Genomic DNA, 16,029 nt, shown 5'->3' with positions numbered 1-16,029 from the left:
CCACCGCACCGAATGCAGCACTGAGGTCGAGAAGAATGAGAATGGCACAGTTACCGGAGTCAGTGGAGAGGAGCAGCTCATTGTTCTGCGATTTCTGTTCTCACATTCTGTGCTGTGATTGGTCTTAAAGCCGGGCTGACAGGGGATACACACAAGCCACTAACGACTATTAAATTAGACAATGAAATAAGTCAATGACTAATTTAAAAGTCGAGCAGTTGTTGCACTTCTTCTGTGAGTTTATGTTTCTAGTAAACACGTTTCTTTGTCAGACGTGGATCAGGGTGTAGAGCCAGTTGTCTACTAATTGCATGGTTGTTGGTTTATTTCTTGCTGGTGAAGTACACCTGCTGCTATTGCAGTGCAGTTTGGTATTACTCTTTCTATATTATACCTGTAATCTATTTTATATTTATATTCTTATTATATTTTAACATGTTATTACCTAGCTGTCAGGTTCAACAACCTAAAACATTCATTAACATTCATAAAAGCACTTCCTGCATGTTACTGATGACTCTGGGACGACTCAGCAGAAATCACGTCCCCCTACTTCTCCTTCCTGCAAAACAACTCTACAGACACATACTGTTGCACATCGGCCTACCTGGAGATTAATAGATACATAAACACTCAGAGTAAATATGGGATAACCTATGTACAATAATTCCAACACTAGCCCAGTGAGTTAGAGCAGTTTATGGGCGCTTTTAAACTTATTATTAAAAATCTTGGTTTTATTTAGTTTTTTTGTTTTTTCTAATTGATTTATCAGGGACCCCAAAGCTCCCACAAAATAGGCTGAAAATATATTTTCCCCCAAAAATAAAAAATTGATGCACATCAAACTGTTACTAGAGATTACTGCCAAACAATACTTTGTTGTAACTCGTGTGTAATGACAATTAAAGTTCTTCTTCTTCTAAAATCATCAGCTAAACAAATATGGAAGACCTAGCTCTGACCTGGGCATTGTACGGCCTGTGGGCCACATTGGGCCTTTTGGGCGTCTGTCTGGCCCGTGGTGTCAGACATGAACACAAATTAACATGTATTTATGCTGTACATGGAATACAACTGTGTTGTTTTTATTTTGAAAAGCCATGACATATTATTTGGGCGCTGTTAGAATCTGGGTTCATTAATTCTTCAAAAAGATGATTTAGATCCCTTCTTGCCATCTGTTAACCCATTAAGACCTGAACATCCGTCTGCGTTTGAATTACTGTAACTCACCGGACAATATTCAAAGTGTGGCTGAACACTGGGTTGCGCTCTCTGGATAAAAAGCTGATATTACTGTAATGATGACGCACCGCTGATGTCGGCTCCAGTTTGGGGAGTTAGTTATGCTGTTGAGATGTCACAAAGGTCTTCCAGACAAAAACAGAACCTCCCAGTGTTCAGCCACACTTTGAATATTGTCAATAGCACAAACCACTTTGAGTCACGGTAATTCAAAATCATCGATATACGGGTGTAAAGGGTTAAACATTTATTGAGAATTTTTTGAGATAAAGAAAATAATTCATTAAGCTACATGGTCCCTCATTGGTCACCTGAAACTTTCCAAAGAGGACAAAGTTTTCAACATTCCAATGTGTTATATCCAAAACTACACATCGATTGTGTTTTATTTTTCGACCTACACCAAAATTCATAAATTTAAACAGATATTTACAGAATATTCTTATATTCAGCTTATCAAATATATAATGTACTGCTTTGTATAATGGGAGAAAATTAATATTGAGCTGAGTTGAATTCAAGTTGCCACTGTTCGGCCTCCAACACAGCTCAGATTTTTCATGTGGAGCCCTGCAGAAATGAAGTGCCCAGCCCTGGGTTAGAAATAGGGAACGTTTACATTATAAGAAACAATATTCTATCACAATGAACATTCCAATGAGTATTTAAAACAAAGCAAACATTTTCTTTTTCTTCTTCAGGCTGAGCAGTTGTAACCTCTCAGAGAGAAGCTGTGAAGCTCTGTCCTCAGTTCTCAGCTCCCAGTCCTCCAGTCTGAGAGAGCTGGACCTGAGTAACAACAACCTGCAGGATTCAGGAGTGAAGCTGCTGTCTGCTGGACTGGAGAGTCCTCACTGTAAACTGGAAACTCTCAGGTCAGGATACAGCTGCTTGTTGATCAGTTAAATCCTGATTTAGGTTCATGTTGCTACAAGTTCAACATGTTTCCTTCTTCTTCTTGAGTTTCTGATATGTTTCTATCTCCAGACTGTCAGGTTGTCTGATCACAGAGGAAGGATGTTCTTCTCTGGCCTCAGCTCTGAGCTCCAACCCCTCCCATCTGAGAGAGCTGGACCTGAGCTACAACCATCCAGGAGACAAGGGAGTGAAGCTGCTGTCTGCTGGCCTGGAGGATCCACTCTGGAGACTGGACACTCTCAGGTATGGACACCACAGGAACTCAGTGTAGGTTTATCCAGTGTCTTTCTGTTTAGCTAGAAAGATAACTTTCCTCCACCAATATGTTTGTAGTGTATTGTAGTGTAGTGTATGTTTGAGTGAGTTGTTGACAACTTATAGACACGAGTCCCAGATGTTCATTTCCATTTTCGTTTATTATAAAACTAATTCTATTCAGTTAATTTTATATTATCACTCTTAATTATTTCAAATGTAAGGAGATATTTCTGCAGGAGTTCAATTACATGTTGCAAATCTACTTTTAAAATAAGGTTTTTGTAATTTTCACATCAAACACTCAGTCGTTCAATCTTTTAATCTTAACGTAACATTTTTCCTCCCAGAGTTGAACATATTTGATCCCCACTTCAGAACATGTGGATGTGAATGTCTTAGTATGAGATTGGTCAAACATTTACATATAAACTAAACTAACAATATTTTATTGTATTTATATGGTGTAAGACCACCAATAAAAAAGAGCATATTAGTGGAGATTGTATCATTCAATTATTTGTGCATCACATTTCCTTATCCTGGATAGAAAATCATTGTGTGTTTGTTCCTCCAGGATGGACCATGGTGGAGAGCACTGGTTAAAACCTGGTCTGAGGAAGTGTAAGTTTGACTAATGATGACAAACTGTCAGTTTAAAATCAAAGCTGATAGTTGTGGTATTTATTCATTTAATCATCACTGACAAGAGAATCCTGATCTAAAGTATCACCATTAAACTTTCTATGAATGAACAACAGATCAGTGAGTAAAGAAAGAATAAATCCATCAGATGTGTCACATGATGAACTGCAGCTGTGTTGTGTCTTTTTCTCTCCATCAGATTTCTGTGAACTTGAAGTCGACACAAACTCAGTCAGTAGAAAACTCAAACTATCTGACAACAACAGGAAAGTGACATATGCGGAGGAGGAGCAGCCATATCCTGATCATCCAGACAGATTTAACTACTGGAATCAGCTGCTGTGTAAAAATGTTGTGACTGGTCGATGTTACTGGGAGGTTGAGTGGAGAGGAGCTGTTGATATATCAGTGAGTTACAGAGGAATCAGAAGGAGAGGAGACATGAATGACAGCTGGTTTGGAAAGAATGATCAGTCCTGGAGTCTGTTCTGCTCTGGTCATGGTTACTCTGTCCGTCACAATAACAGAAGAACACCCATCTCCTCGTCCTCTGTCTCTAACAGAGTCTCAGTGTATGTGGACTGTCCTGCTGGAACTCTGTCCTTCTACAGAGTCTCCTCTAACAAACTGATCCATCTCCACACCTTCAACACCACATTCACTCAACCTCTCTATCCTGGATTTATAGTCTGGTTTCCTGGTTCCTCAGTGTCTCTGTGTTCTCTGGAGGAAGGAGAGTCTTTGAAGTGACAGCAGCTTCAACTCTGAGGTTTAGATGTTGATGGAGGAGGATGTTTCTCTTTGGTTCTCAGATGAATCGTGTGATTTCATGTCAGAATATGTTTTTTCTCAGTGGTCCTCTAACCACAGAACTCTCCTGATAATCCTGGACACATGAAGGGTTGGGAATGTTACTTTAAAATTGTAATCCAGTATAATTACCCGAGTTGCCTGTTAAAAATTCATCATGTAAGTCAATATAAAATAGTTGGATTGCTCCAATATCAAACATGTAAATAAAGACAAGTGTACAGAAGACATGTCATCAGCTCAGTGTATTTATTAGAGAAACATAAAATCTCCTTTAATATTCCAGGAAATGTTGTTTTAGTTGAACATAGACCAGCAGAACTTGTATTAGTTCTTAACAAATTAAGTGCCCATTAGATTTTAAAGAAAGGAAAGAAGATTAAAACCAAATGACATGTTTTATCCCTGTAATGAAATGGATTACAGTTACATTTTTTTGTATCCTGATTACATAATGCCTTTACATGTAATTTGTTACTCCCCCATTTTGTTGACAAAAACTATAATTAAAAAAAAAAAATCATTAAAAAACCTTTTTAATGAACGAAAACTAAATAAAAAGTCAGATATGACGATGAAAACTGACAAAATATAATAAAAATGAGATGATAATGTTAGGGAGAGACAAATGGAGAAGAAATCCAGTTAGAATGAATCTTTTGAGGGTAGGTTGATCTATGCAGAAGAGCCATTTTAAAATGCTGCGGCAAATGCAACAAACGTAGTTCATGAACAACAAATCTGAAAATGGAGGAATGCCATCTTGTCACACTTTACATACGACACAAAGGGCAAAAAGACAAAAGTACATGTAACGGATAATGTATCATGATCAGGTGATTATTGAAAAAAAAAAAAAAAAACAACTCCCGACACGAGAATGGTTCCATTCAATTCAATTCAGTTTTATTTATATAGCGCCAATAACAACACAAATTGGGGTGGGGGGGTGGGGGTGCTGTTGGTTGCCAGTTTTACCGTTCAAGACGAGGACTTTGTGCTAATGGAGATAGTAGATAGGAGCCTAACTGTTCTAAAGCAAACTAAAATGAGCAATTTAATTGAAACACAGTATGAACAAGACAGACAAAAATTTAAAGAGAGACTGGCTGCTGCCTGGAGAGTATCCATTGGCCTTCATTTCACTGGACTGACAAAATAAAATACATGCTTTGTATTGTTAAGTATGCGGCTGTATTCCATATTCAAACTAAGACTAAAAGTAAATGGTGTGCAATTCCAAAGACTAAGAATAAATCTGAATTTCCTGTCAACATTAACACTACCATCAGTATTATTGTTTGAACAGTAATGTAGTGTACAAAGTATTGTTGTTGAGGAATGAGAGCTCTGATTTTACCGACCACTGCAGGTCTTTGGTCAGGAAGCACTCAAGACATTAGAGTTTTCATGGGTATCATGCTTTATTGTCTCATGATGTTTCACAGCAAACTGTTCATACTGTGTACCCATTTTTTATTTTTATTTTTTCATGCATCATAGTAGGGCCTGGGTAATGCTGAGAGGGGCGTATATACAGCTCCTGAAGGATGATTGTTGGACAGGCCCCTGCCCTCCTCCTCCGTCTGCCAGGGGCCGGACCCTCGCTGGTCAGGACAATGCCTGGTGCCCTGGAGTCGGTGCCTGAAGGTGCTGGATAGCCGCCCAGATGTCATCCTGGCCGTGTCCGGTCACTCTGCCGCGTTGGGGCTGAGGGGGTTGCGGTTGGTGGGTTCTCTGTCCGCCTTGGGGGCATTACTCGGCTGGTCGATATTGGTTCTTGGTGGTTTCCTGGTGGTCGAGGGACTTCCTGAATCCCTGTGGGTCCCCTGGGCCGCCGCTGCACCTCAGCCCTACGGCCGGGGACCTGGCCCTCACTAGCCTGCCTCCTAAACTGCACTCACATCACACTCCACGCAACACTACATTGCTCATCACACTCACAACTAGGTACACCACATACACCCAACCAGGTTTTTAACACGCCATACCTTGGGAGACTACCCAGGATCGGTCAGGGTCAGGGTAGGCTGCAGGACAGTAGTGTGCTGCAGTCCTCTGACCCACCCGACCCTCCTGATTTTCCCCTTTCTTAATGCACCACATCCAGGGTCACAGTGTAGGGTTATGCCTCCTCATCAGGGACTGAAGAAGCACTGTAATAGGAACACTGTCACTTTTCATTATCCCTCGGCATGGCTTGGGGGGCCTGGTCCTCCACTGGCAGGGGCATCTTGGGCTGGTGGTCTGTGGCCCCACAGCGGCTGGTCGGGGTAGTTACCTAGGTCCTCTGGTGTCCTCTTGGCTGGCTTTGTCTCCCGGCGCTGCATAGTGACAGGTCTGTGGCAGCTCCCTTGGGGACTCAGTCCAGCATTGATCGGTCTGGGTGGTGGCTCAGTGCTTCCCCTCTCCCTTCGGTGGGGGGCTGGGGTCTCCCCGTGGTGGGTAGGGGTCCTCTCTTCCTGTGGTCTCCTGTGGTGAGTTAGGTGCATGTGGCCGGCACCATGAACCCCCTGCTCCAATGGCCCGTCCCTTGCTGTTCATTTTGCCTGTCTGCCGGGGCATTGGTGTGCTCCTGGGGGGGTCTCCTCGGCCGGTGGGTGTCTCCGGCTGCCCAGTGGTCGGGGGTGGGGTTTCAGCGGGATGGAGGGGGAGGGGTTGGCAGTGGATGGTTCTCTGGTCTGGGTACCCATGCACCCCATACATGGGTGGGGGTTCTCGGGGGCTGGGACTTCTGACCTGACTCTGGTCCCTGGTAATGGTCTCACTCATATTTAGTTGTTATTTACTTGTTTTGTTTTGTTTGTTGTTGTTGTTTTTATGTAAATCACTTTGGGTTGCTTTTTAGTATGAAAAGGTGGTATATAAATAAATAAAGTTTGAGTTTTGAGTTTGAGTAAGAGGGTGTATAATGTTGAACCTGAACACCCAATGACGACAAGTTACATCTCTGTAACTGTGTCAAAACTGGCTAATTTTGAATGGATGAAGCCTGTTTTTCATCTAAATAGAATGAGAGGATCTTTTATTAGTGCACAGGTCAGCAGACAGGGGGCAGCAGTCAGCTGTCAGATACAAGGAAGCAACTTGAAGAACAACGTGAGTGAAAAGTGCTTCTGATTACCCTGATACTCTAATGTTAAATGTATTCATGTGTACTGAACGGAAACAGTGAGTACTGAGCCCTTTTTAATTTTACAGACTTGAGTTGACAATGAGTTTCTAAAACAGTGAAACTGATCTGAAACATAATACACATCCAATAAGGCAACAACAGGGTAATATACTGTGTGCTGTTCAGTGCAGTGGGGAATGTACGGACTTTAACATCCAACTAACTAACTTTAACTTTAACCCTAGTTGCACCTGAATGACTGAGATCCTTTACAGACATCTAGGCTTAGAAGTTATTTTCTAGATTGAATCAGAGTCCATGTGTTCAGAAGTGTTTCCATCAGTGTGATGAGACTCGGATGTGGTTCAGTTCCTGGTTCAGTTGAAATAAATCAGGGATTTGTCTCAGTATGATTTTCACAACACGTGTCTTTGGAAGTGTATGATGGCAACGGACAAAAGATCTTTGTGAGGAGCTCAAAAAATAAGTTGTTGTCTCTCATTTGTCATTTTTATGCACAAATGTAGAACATTCTGAAGAAACAGAATCTGTATATGTATATAATCGTATCTTAGGAAGTGATTCTGACAAAAAATGTCAAAACACAGATTTCATACATCATACTGAGCCTATCTGCTTTTAGTCTAGTGGCTTATTGAGTGCATATTGCATCACTGTGTCAGAGGTGTGGTTTGGTGAAACAAGCCGTCCTCCTCCTTCTGGTCCTGGTCCAGTTGGAGAACCCCGCCCTCCTGCTGTCAGGACTAGAAACTCCACATATTTATCACAAGCAAGCACAGCGGAGGAAAACAAATCTCTGATCAGGTCTTTTTTTTAATCCCAGGAGTTTTGACCTTAGGTGAGTCTGTTTTCTCTCTCTTGTTTGTGATGCAGCATGTTGCCTTCACTGTTCTCCCGTTTAATCCTGGCATGGTGTTTCTGTCTACATCTCTCCTGGTTTATTCGATGAAAGGAGCTGGTGCTGCAGGGCTTCTTCTAAAGGATGAGTGTACTGTGTACATGTGTTAAAGATGAAGTTACATTGGAGCTGCTGTTCTCTGAATGAAGCTGCTGCTGTAAGCAGATGGTTACAGAATGGACCTGTGGATTTAGACATCCAAATAATAAATTAGAGACCTTCAGATTGGTGATTTGAGTAATGTCATTGATTACGGACTCATTAAGCTCCTGTGGACTCCTGCTAACTGCTGACTGCTAGCATGTCGTAGTCAGAGTCTGGTAACTCTCCATCTGGATTTCATTACGGGGTGTGTTTCAATCGATACAGGGGAAAAACTCTTCTGCATCTACTGGATAGTCCTCCAACCAAGCAGAGACATTTAGTTGTAAACTAATTCTAATCCATGGTGTTACTACTACTACTGTTACTTTCCTGTCCATCATAAAGCACTGCCCACACAAGCATAACCTCCTCTGTCCTGTAGATGTCAACACCATTATTACTTACTGAAAATGAGCCACCTAACAAACTATTTATGATCATTTCTGATTATAAATTAATCATTGTACAATAACTCAAAGACGTTCAGGTTTCATTGATAGGAAATAGATTTTCACCAATGATTCATGAGAAACACAAACATCCCTTTAAACTGTAATGAAAATAACTGGGGGCTGAATGTTAGTTGTGGTTGAAGTTTCTTTTATGACTGGATGTTTTATTTTGAAGCCTGTGGTCTGATTAAAACGTCCACTTAATGAATGTAATGATACACCAGTATAAATTAAATTCCTCAGAGTGGCTTCAGTTGTTGTGTCCACTGCAAGAAACTGACCGTGAAATCTAGCAGCTGTGTCTCTAACTGTCCTCAAAGATTCTGAATGTCTCAGAGTGAGAAAACACAAAATGTTCTCACAAAAAATAAATATTCAAACACTTGGGTTTTATTGTTTTCCTTAACAATCAGTGTCCAACGTTCGTGGACATGTGTAAATTATTTGCTGCAGCACAAAGATGGGTACAAAATATAAAAAAAAGATACAATATGGGCCGATGTGTCCACATACTTTCTGTGGCCACTCTGCTACAGAGTGATTTATCACATAAATATGTTCTGTGGAACAATCGGTCGAGTGAGTTGCTTAAAAACCAGAGGATTAGCAGTTGGAACCTCAGTTGACAACATGCCAACGTGTCCTTGAGCAACACACTGAACCCTGCATGCATGTGCATGTTTGTGTGAACAGTAAATGAACCAATCAGTAGAAAAGCGTCATATAATTACAAAACCATTTAACTGTAAACAAACTTGAGATTCTCACGCTCTGTTCATAACTTAGATTAGCATGTGTGCAGGGACATCCAATCACAAGCACCCAGGTTAAAGTACAGCTGTGAACACACCTGGGATGTGTTGGCCTGACCTGATAGACGCTGAATGAACAGTGGTGTTCATGGTTCTGAAACAGCTGTAGGTAGAGATCCATTACAGACAGACACTGGTAAAATATTCCACTGGGCCCCAAATGATGTCGGCTTTTACTTGCACCAGAGCTTGAAACTGAGATCAGCTCTGAAGAAATTCTGGAGACACATGTGGAGATGCATTTAAATGCCAGGTCTTAACACACACACCTAAAGATGGTCACCTGTAATCAGACTGACCAGGATGTTGATGTAAGGTCTGAACAAGGCCTCAGCTGGTGTTTCTTGCTGCTGGAGTTTCCTCCCCTGATCACTGATGGCCTGTGGTCGTTTGTGTTGGATGATGAGCAGCTCAGCTCACACTGTGTCAAGAAAACTGTATGCAGACAGGTTTGCTTTCGACAGGATGACGCAGTGCCACAGTCATGTTCAAAATGAAGAATGAAACATGAGCGTGTTTGGATCTGAAGTCCTTCAGTCTGATGTTGTCACGTCAGAGGGTTTGAATTAAAACAGTTTCTTCTTGGTAATGAGCCTGATTCATCAGTTTGGTGCTGATGTGACTTTTGGACGGAGACATCACCTTTCTGGAAATCAGTGTAACAGATTAAATTCAATCAGAAATCATTAGAAATATCATTTTGGAGACTCGTAACATGCAGTACTGCTCTGCCAGAAAGTAACCAGAGAAAATGTCTGTTTGAAATACGGATCGTTAAAAACCAGGCTGATTCCCAGTGGAGGCTTCAGTGATCAATAAGTGAAACACTCCACTGATCAGTGTGACATGTGGGAGGCCACACATCATCTCAGGTCTCTTTGTTGAACCGTGGTAGACAATAGAAACTTGTCTCCACTGAGCTTGATGCTCCGATGGTCGAGTGAGTCTTGGCTCGCCATATGTCCGCTCACAGTTAAACACAATGCTAATGAATACGGAGCGGACCTCGTTAGTAGTAGGAACTCAGAGCAGATCTGGGATCAGAAATGTTCACACCAGCAACGACTCCCTGACAGATTCTGTTTCAAACTGTTTCAGAAGTTCTAATAAACTTTACTCTGGCAGCGTAAGAACATGTGGCTACGTCCACTGGCTCCTGCTCTTCAGATCAGATTAAAACCTCCTGGTGGAGGAGGATGAGCAGAGGTTGTGGTGGTAACCATGGTAACCTTTACTGACCATCTACTTATGAATAATTGAATGAACATCAGGTTGAGGAGTTTCCAGGAGGAACAGAAAAAACAACCAGTGGTTGAAACAAGCGTCTTCTTGTTATTCTCCATATCTCACTGTCTTCACCCTTCTTCATATTCTCCTCCTCCTCTGCCCCATCATCTTTCTCCTTCTTCTTCTTTTCTATGTACAGTACAAGTGATACTTCTAATCATCAGAACCTCCTACTCACTAAAGTTAGGAGAGGTTTTGATGCAAACTTTTGAATTCAGACAGAAGCTCTGCTTGACCTCAGCAGGACTTGGTTCTTCTCAGAAGCAGGGTCTGATACTGAGAAAGAAAAACCTCTGCATGAACTGGATAGTCCTCCAACCAGTTGGAGATATTTTCTTGTAAACTAATTCATGGTGCTCAGATGGTATGTATGACCACTGTTACTTCTCTGTCTATCATCCCTCAGATCCCAAAGGAGAGACTTTCCTCCACAAGATCATTGAGGGAAGTGATGCTGGTCTCCAGTCTAATTTCTCTCTGCAGCAGAAAACAAACATAATCTGGAGGTGAGTGTTTTTCTTCTGGTCCCAGTGGGCAGAAAGCCCAGCAGGACCACCGCCACAGCAGCAGTAGGAGAAAAGGTAGTAGAAGAAGAAGAAGGGCGTCTGTGTTCATGTGGAATGTGCAATTGATTTTCTACCTAATTACCTCCATGTTGTCGAATCAGACACTTTCTGTGTGATGGAAGAAGGTGATAAACTCCGTGTTGTTCTCTCCCTAAGCTGCTCAGCTTACAGTGATCCAACAATGAGGACGCTTTGCTTGTGCATGAGAGCAACTGATACGATTTGCTGAGCGGAACTCAATTACCGCTCAAAGTGAAGCAGATTCTGGATGATGAAGCTAATTAGATCACACTTTCAGCACCATAGAGGTTTATTGTTGGACTGCTCTGAGCAGTGTTTGAAAGTCTTTATTCTGAGCCATGTGCATTTGATAAGTAAAGAAAAGAAACACAATCCCCAAAACAGCTGACTGATACAGGGAAGGAGAGATTTCTGCTCATCCACTGTCCAACGAGCATCGTTGTCAATCACATGGTGCTCTTCAGGAACTGCAGCGTCAATACAGAAACAAACCCTAACCCTAACCCTAACCCTAACTCTAAACCTAACCCTGACCCTAACCCCAACCCTAACCCTAACCCTGAACCCTGTAAGCTTCCTTTTACAGAGGAACCAGGTCACTGCACAGCCTCTTCATATTCAGTCATTTCATGAGTTCATTCTAGTTCAGATTTAGTTCTGATTTGGTTATTCGTTCTGATTTGGTTAGTTACTCGTTGTAAACCACCTTTAAAATAAAGACACTTGTGATTGATCTCTATCAGCATCGCTGAAGTGCAAACATTCACTGGTTAATGTGTGAAGTCTGACAATAGACTCACAAATAGTTGATTTAAATATTTTTTAGAATGAGTTTCAAAGCTGTGTTTAATGTCATGTTTGTTTGCACATAAAATTAATTTGTTGTGGTGGTTGATAGAATAAAAATAAGTCAAAAAGAAATCAAACAATATAAAAAAAGCAAAAACATTGAGCTTCAACGTCCACCAACCTGAACGAAACAAGGCCCAAACTGTTCTTGGACAACCCCACTGCTCTTTTCCTTTCTTTCTTTTTGTGGTTTGGACAGAGCGGTTATAGCTTCAGCTGAGCTTCAGGCTTCACTCTGTGTTAAACTGAAAGTGGATTTAGACTTCAGTCTATTCAAATAAAAACACACTTTAAAATGTCTTTCATGAAGCTGAGAGACACATTCAGTTATATTCTGCAATTTTCCCAAACCGCGATTGTCTGAATAAAAGAGTAATGTTCCCCTGAATAAATAACAGCCTCACACACACTGAACACACACATTCATCCCGCTGTGATTACTCGGAGGACGGAGGAAACTGTAATAGTGCAGCGCATCATAATGAGGTTTATTTGGTGCCTGCAGCTGTAATTTCAGGAGTCATCTGTCTGCACCACCGGGCTACTTGAACAGCTTTGGTTAGCATGTTGTGGGGGTTTAGCTGGCGCTGGTGGAAAAAGCTCAACGCCACCATGAAACGTACTGGGGGGCTCTGCGGTCACTTTGTGGTCACACATCCTGGGGGCAAAATGGTACGATAGAGATGCAGCATCAGTATGTTTTCCAAATTTTTATGCAGCGCAGCCATTGGCTGGATCCAGTTCAGAGGACTGGACGGACCAGGTGGACCCTCTAAAACCGTCCCACCAGACCTAAGGTGTGGCAGAGCTTCTTACCAGGGCTGGGGTCCATGTTTGGTTCCACCTGGAAACTGAGCCAGGCTTAGTGTTGGTGCTGTTTCAGTTTGGTTTCATTTCTCTTTAACCCACCATGAAAAAAAATCGCTGTAATTCACTGATGGATAAAACTCAAAGTGTGGCTGAATAAAAAGTACTGATGACACAGTGCTGCTGTCAGCTGCAGGTTGAGAGAAGAGAGAGTGTTTGGAGGAATTTGTTGGTAAAAATGAGGTTAATTCTACCCCTGACATGTCACCAACGTCTTCCAGACAAAAGCACAACTTCCCAGTGTTCAGCCACACAGTTAATAAATCACACTAGTCCTGTCTCATTAGTTAATGTGTTGATTTGCTAAACAATAAATGAAAAAAAAAAAAAAAAAAAAAACGATCTTGCACTCTCAGAGCTGGGACACATGGTGGAGGTCAGACATCTCCTCTGGACAGAACCACGGGACGTTTTAGGGTGAATTTTAATGTTTACTTTAGTTTTCCTCAGTGCCACAATGACAAAACCGGCTCTTCTTTGAAATATTACATATGAAATATTAAAATGACAAAATACACACAAATGTTGTATAAAATGTGACTGACACTCAGTCACTAAGGGGAGAAACTGGCGTATGTCGCAGAGTTACGTCACTTTGCTTCCAACCAAAACTAACAACCGTCCAGGATCCGTGTTTCCTCTGACAGATGCTTCCAATTACTCACATAACCCCCACCCCACCCCACCCCTCTCTCTTTCCCACATCATAATAAACTCCCTCGCTCTCGCTGCCAGTCTGGAGTCATGTGAACTTGGCATGAAGTCATTAATGTGTGAAAATAAAAACCCTCACATTGAACAGAGCGTCAGTGTTCAGATGAAAGTACATTTTCACTGATGTCTTAAACCTTTTTAAACAACTGAGACACAAATGTTCATTAGAGATTAACATCAGTAGCTTTTGTATTGAAGGAAACTCGTCTGAGTGAAGAGGTCATTCTTAATTTTTCTTAATTTAGTTGTGACTTCAGGCTTTTGAAAACTCTCACACAGCAGAACTGAGGAGGATCTGAGGAAACTGGAAAACACAGATTCATCTACAGAATCAGAAACAAAACCTGTTTGTTTTCTTTCATTTTTAAATCTGAATCTGCTCCAGGTCTAAGTAAACCTGGTTCTTCTCCAGATTCAAGAGGAACTGTCTTAGAGGAATTCAGATGACAAGATACGCTGCATCAGAAAGTCTAAATATGAAAATCCAGAGTCTGAGATATGTTCAGACCAACCGAGAAGATTTGAAACCACTGACTTATCAAATAACCAGTTTCTTCTTTACTTCTCTTTCTGTTTTATTTTCATATAATATCTATATTATATCTATTATATCTTCTATATTGATAGATGGATTGAAATACCGAAAAGCACACAGAGTCTGCTTCCCGTATCCCAGGCACATCTTTGCAGCTTTGACTCGATACCTTGTGGTTTTTATTTCCATGGCTTCAGAGCCGCTTGTCGTTGTCGTCCTGGCTCTGTTCGGGGAGTTTTTCCATGGCTGCTCAGAGCTTTTGGACAGCGTTCGGGTTTAGCGGCATCGTACTGGAAGAGGTCTGGTGAAGCTGTGCCTGGATCTGGTTTTCCATCCAACTCTGCAGTGGAAAAAGCTGTTGAACCTGAGCCACGTGCACTAGATGTCAGAGCATGCATTTGCTTTTAGCTTAAAAATCACCTCAATGCAGAGATGCAAAATGTTAAATGAAAAGTTTTGAGGTTTTCAGTCTTGTATTGGAGCACATGAGCCATGACACCATATGAATATTTGTGTCTGTAATTTGAGCAGTGTTCCCATCATACTTCCCTTGCTGCTCAGTTTGTTCCACCCACTGTTTCTCCTCCTCCCTCCTTCCTTCTGACTCTATTGTTCCCGGCTGTTGTGTAACGGCAGAGCGGAGTTTGTCCTCAGCTTCCTGTGGTTTGTGGCGATGCTCGAAGCAGCTCTTATGTAAAACAGCAGGTTCTGCTCAGGACTGAACATGCATGCTCTGTTTTTATGTGACAGTGGTTCTCAGGCTGGAGTTCTTCTAGAAGTTTACTAAGAACAAAACAAACAGTGAATAACGCCGTGGAGGCACTTTGTTCCTGTCAAATTCAGTTTGGCTCTGAGTTTGTCTCTGGTGAACCTGTTTCAGATCATGAGTCCGGTGTGGTGGTGACCTTTACTAACCATCTACTAATAGATGAACAGGAGGAACATGGAGGTGGAAAAACAAAGACCCGTGTGGACAGATACGATGGAGACGTGGAGACATCTTGGTCGTCTTCTTCTACTCTTTCATGGAGGAGATCAAACTTCTTTGTCTCCTCATTCCTCATTGTCCTCGGCTTCTCCTGGTTCCTTCTTTTGTTCTTCTTCATGCATCAGGATGGACAGATGTTGATCAGTGGTTGTAGTATAATCATTGTCTCAGCTGATTAAATTTCATTGCCTGTGAATCTGTTGATGTTGCTTCTCTGACTTTTAAATAGTTTTGTTAAATGAATACGTCTAAAGCTGGTGGATGATTTGGAAACGTCTCAGCAGGAGACCAGTGTATTTTGGTCGTGTCCGCTGAGTGGCAGCAGGACAGGAAGTGTGTGAGGGGATGTTCAGAGGAGTTTGAATCAAATGCAGCTCAGAGGAAATCTGCATGTCCTGTGTGTGTTGACGTCATGATGTTTACAACCAGGCCGGGAAATTCCTGCTGCAGCAGCCACATGCTGCTCTGGTTTGTTTCTGTTGGCAGGAAGCCCTGTGAGTCCTGAGCTCATCTGGACATGCACACAAACCATTCACTATCTTAGTTAATCTGAAATGGAAACATCTCCTTTTATCTGCTGCCTCCTCTGCACCGCTGCACAACTTATCCAACTTTCAAAACTGGACCAGGACACTCTGAATCCCTTGCTCCTTCTCTGAGGGTTAAGCTTCAAGCTTTTACGTTTCTTTATTGTCTTTCAACTGTGTTATAAATACTAAAGAACACTGATCAGGCATAACATTATGACCACCTTCCTATTACTGTGGTGGTTATTATTATGGTTTTCCTTGTGGTGACTCATCAGTGAACGGACATGGGTCTCTGTAGATCATCTCAGAGATGCTGGATCAGTTTGGGGTCTAGTGAGTCTGGAGGCCAGGTCA

General features: G+C 41.9%; 3 protein-coding genes across 4 annotated transcripts in view; all 3 read left to right on the top strand.

The window, feature by feature from the left end:
- Window positions 1–2,256, top strand: part of LOC124999442 (NLR family CARD domain-containing protein 3-like) — a 57,031-nt gene extending 54,775 nt beyond the window's left edge. Inside the window, 1 exon segment of the mRNA XM_047574361.1 lies at window positions 1,950–2,256. Within this exon segment, the coding sequence (XP_047430317.1) occupies window positions 1,950–2,154 (205 nt within the window). The 3' untranslated portion in view covers window positions 2,155–2,256.
- On the top strand, window positions 2,252–4,743 carry LOC124998906 (stonustoxin subunit beta-like). The gene is made up of 3 exons (XM_047573547.1): window positions 2,252–2,409; window positions 2,999–3,045; window positions 3,266–4,743. The coding sequence occupies exons 2-3, from the start codon at window positions 3,000–3,002 to the stop codon at window positions 3,814–3,816; spliced, it is 597 nt and encodes a 198-aa protein (XP_047429503.1). The 5' UTR covers window positions 2,252–2,409; window position 2,999; the 3' UTR covers window positions 3,817–4,743.
- A 2,970-nt stretch (window positions 4,744–7,713) lies between these two features.
- The window catches only part of LOC124998865 (rho guanine nucleotide exchange factor TIAM2), a 32,478-nt gene continuing 24,162 nt past the window's right edge, over window positions 7,714–16,029 (top strand). Inside the window, exons 1-2 of one of the 2 annotated variants that reach the window (XM_047573481.1) lie at window positions 7,714–7,850; window positions 11,012–11,111. The gene's annotated coding sequence lies outside the window, so the exon portion shown is untranslated. The remainder of the gene's footprint in view (window positions 7,851–11,011; window positions 11,112–16,029) is intronic. The other variant, XM_047573479.1, reaches the window with a different exon arrangement.

The sequence above is a fragment of the Mugil cephalus genome, chromosome 21, assembly GCF_022458985.1.
Source record: "Mugil cephalus isolate CIBA_MC_2020 chromosome 21, CIBA_Mcephalus_1.1, whole genome shotgun sequence".
Classification (NCBI taxonomy): Eukaryota; Metazoa; Chordata; class Actinopteri; order Mugiliformes; family Mugilidae; genus Mugil; species Mugil cephalus.
This window is presented reverse-complemented; position numbering and strand designations above follow the sequence as displayed.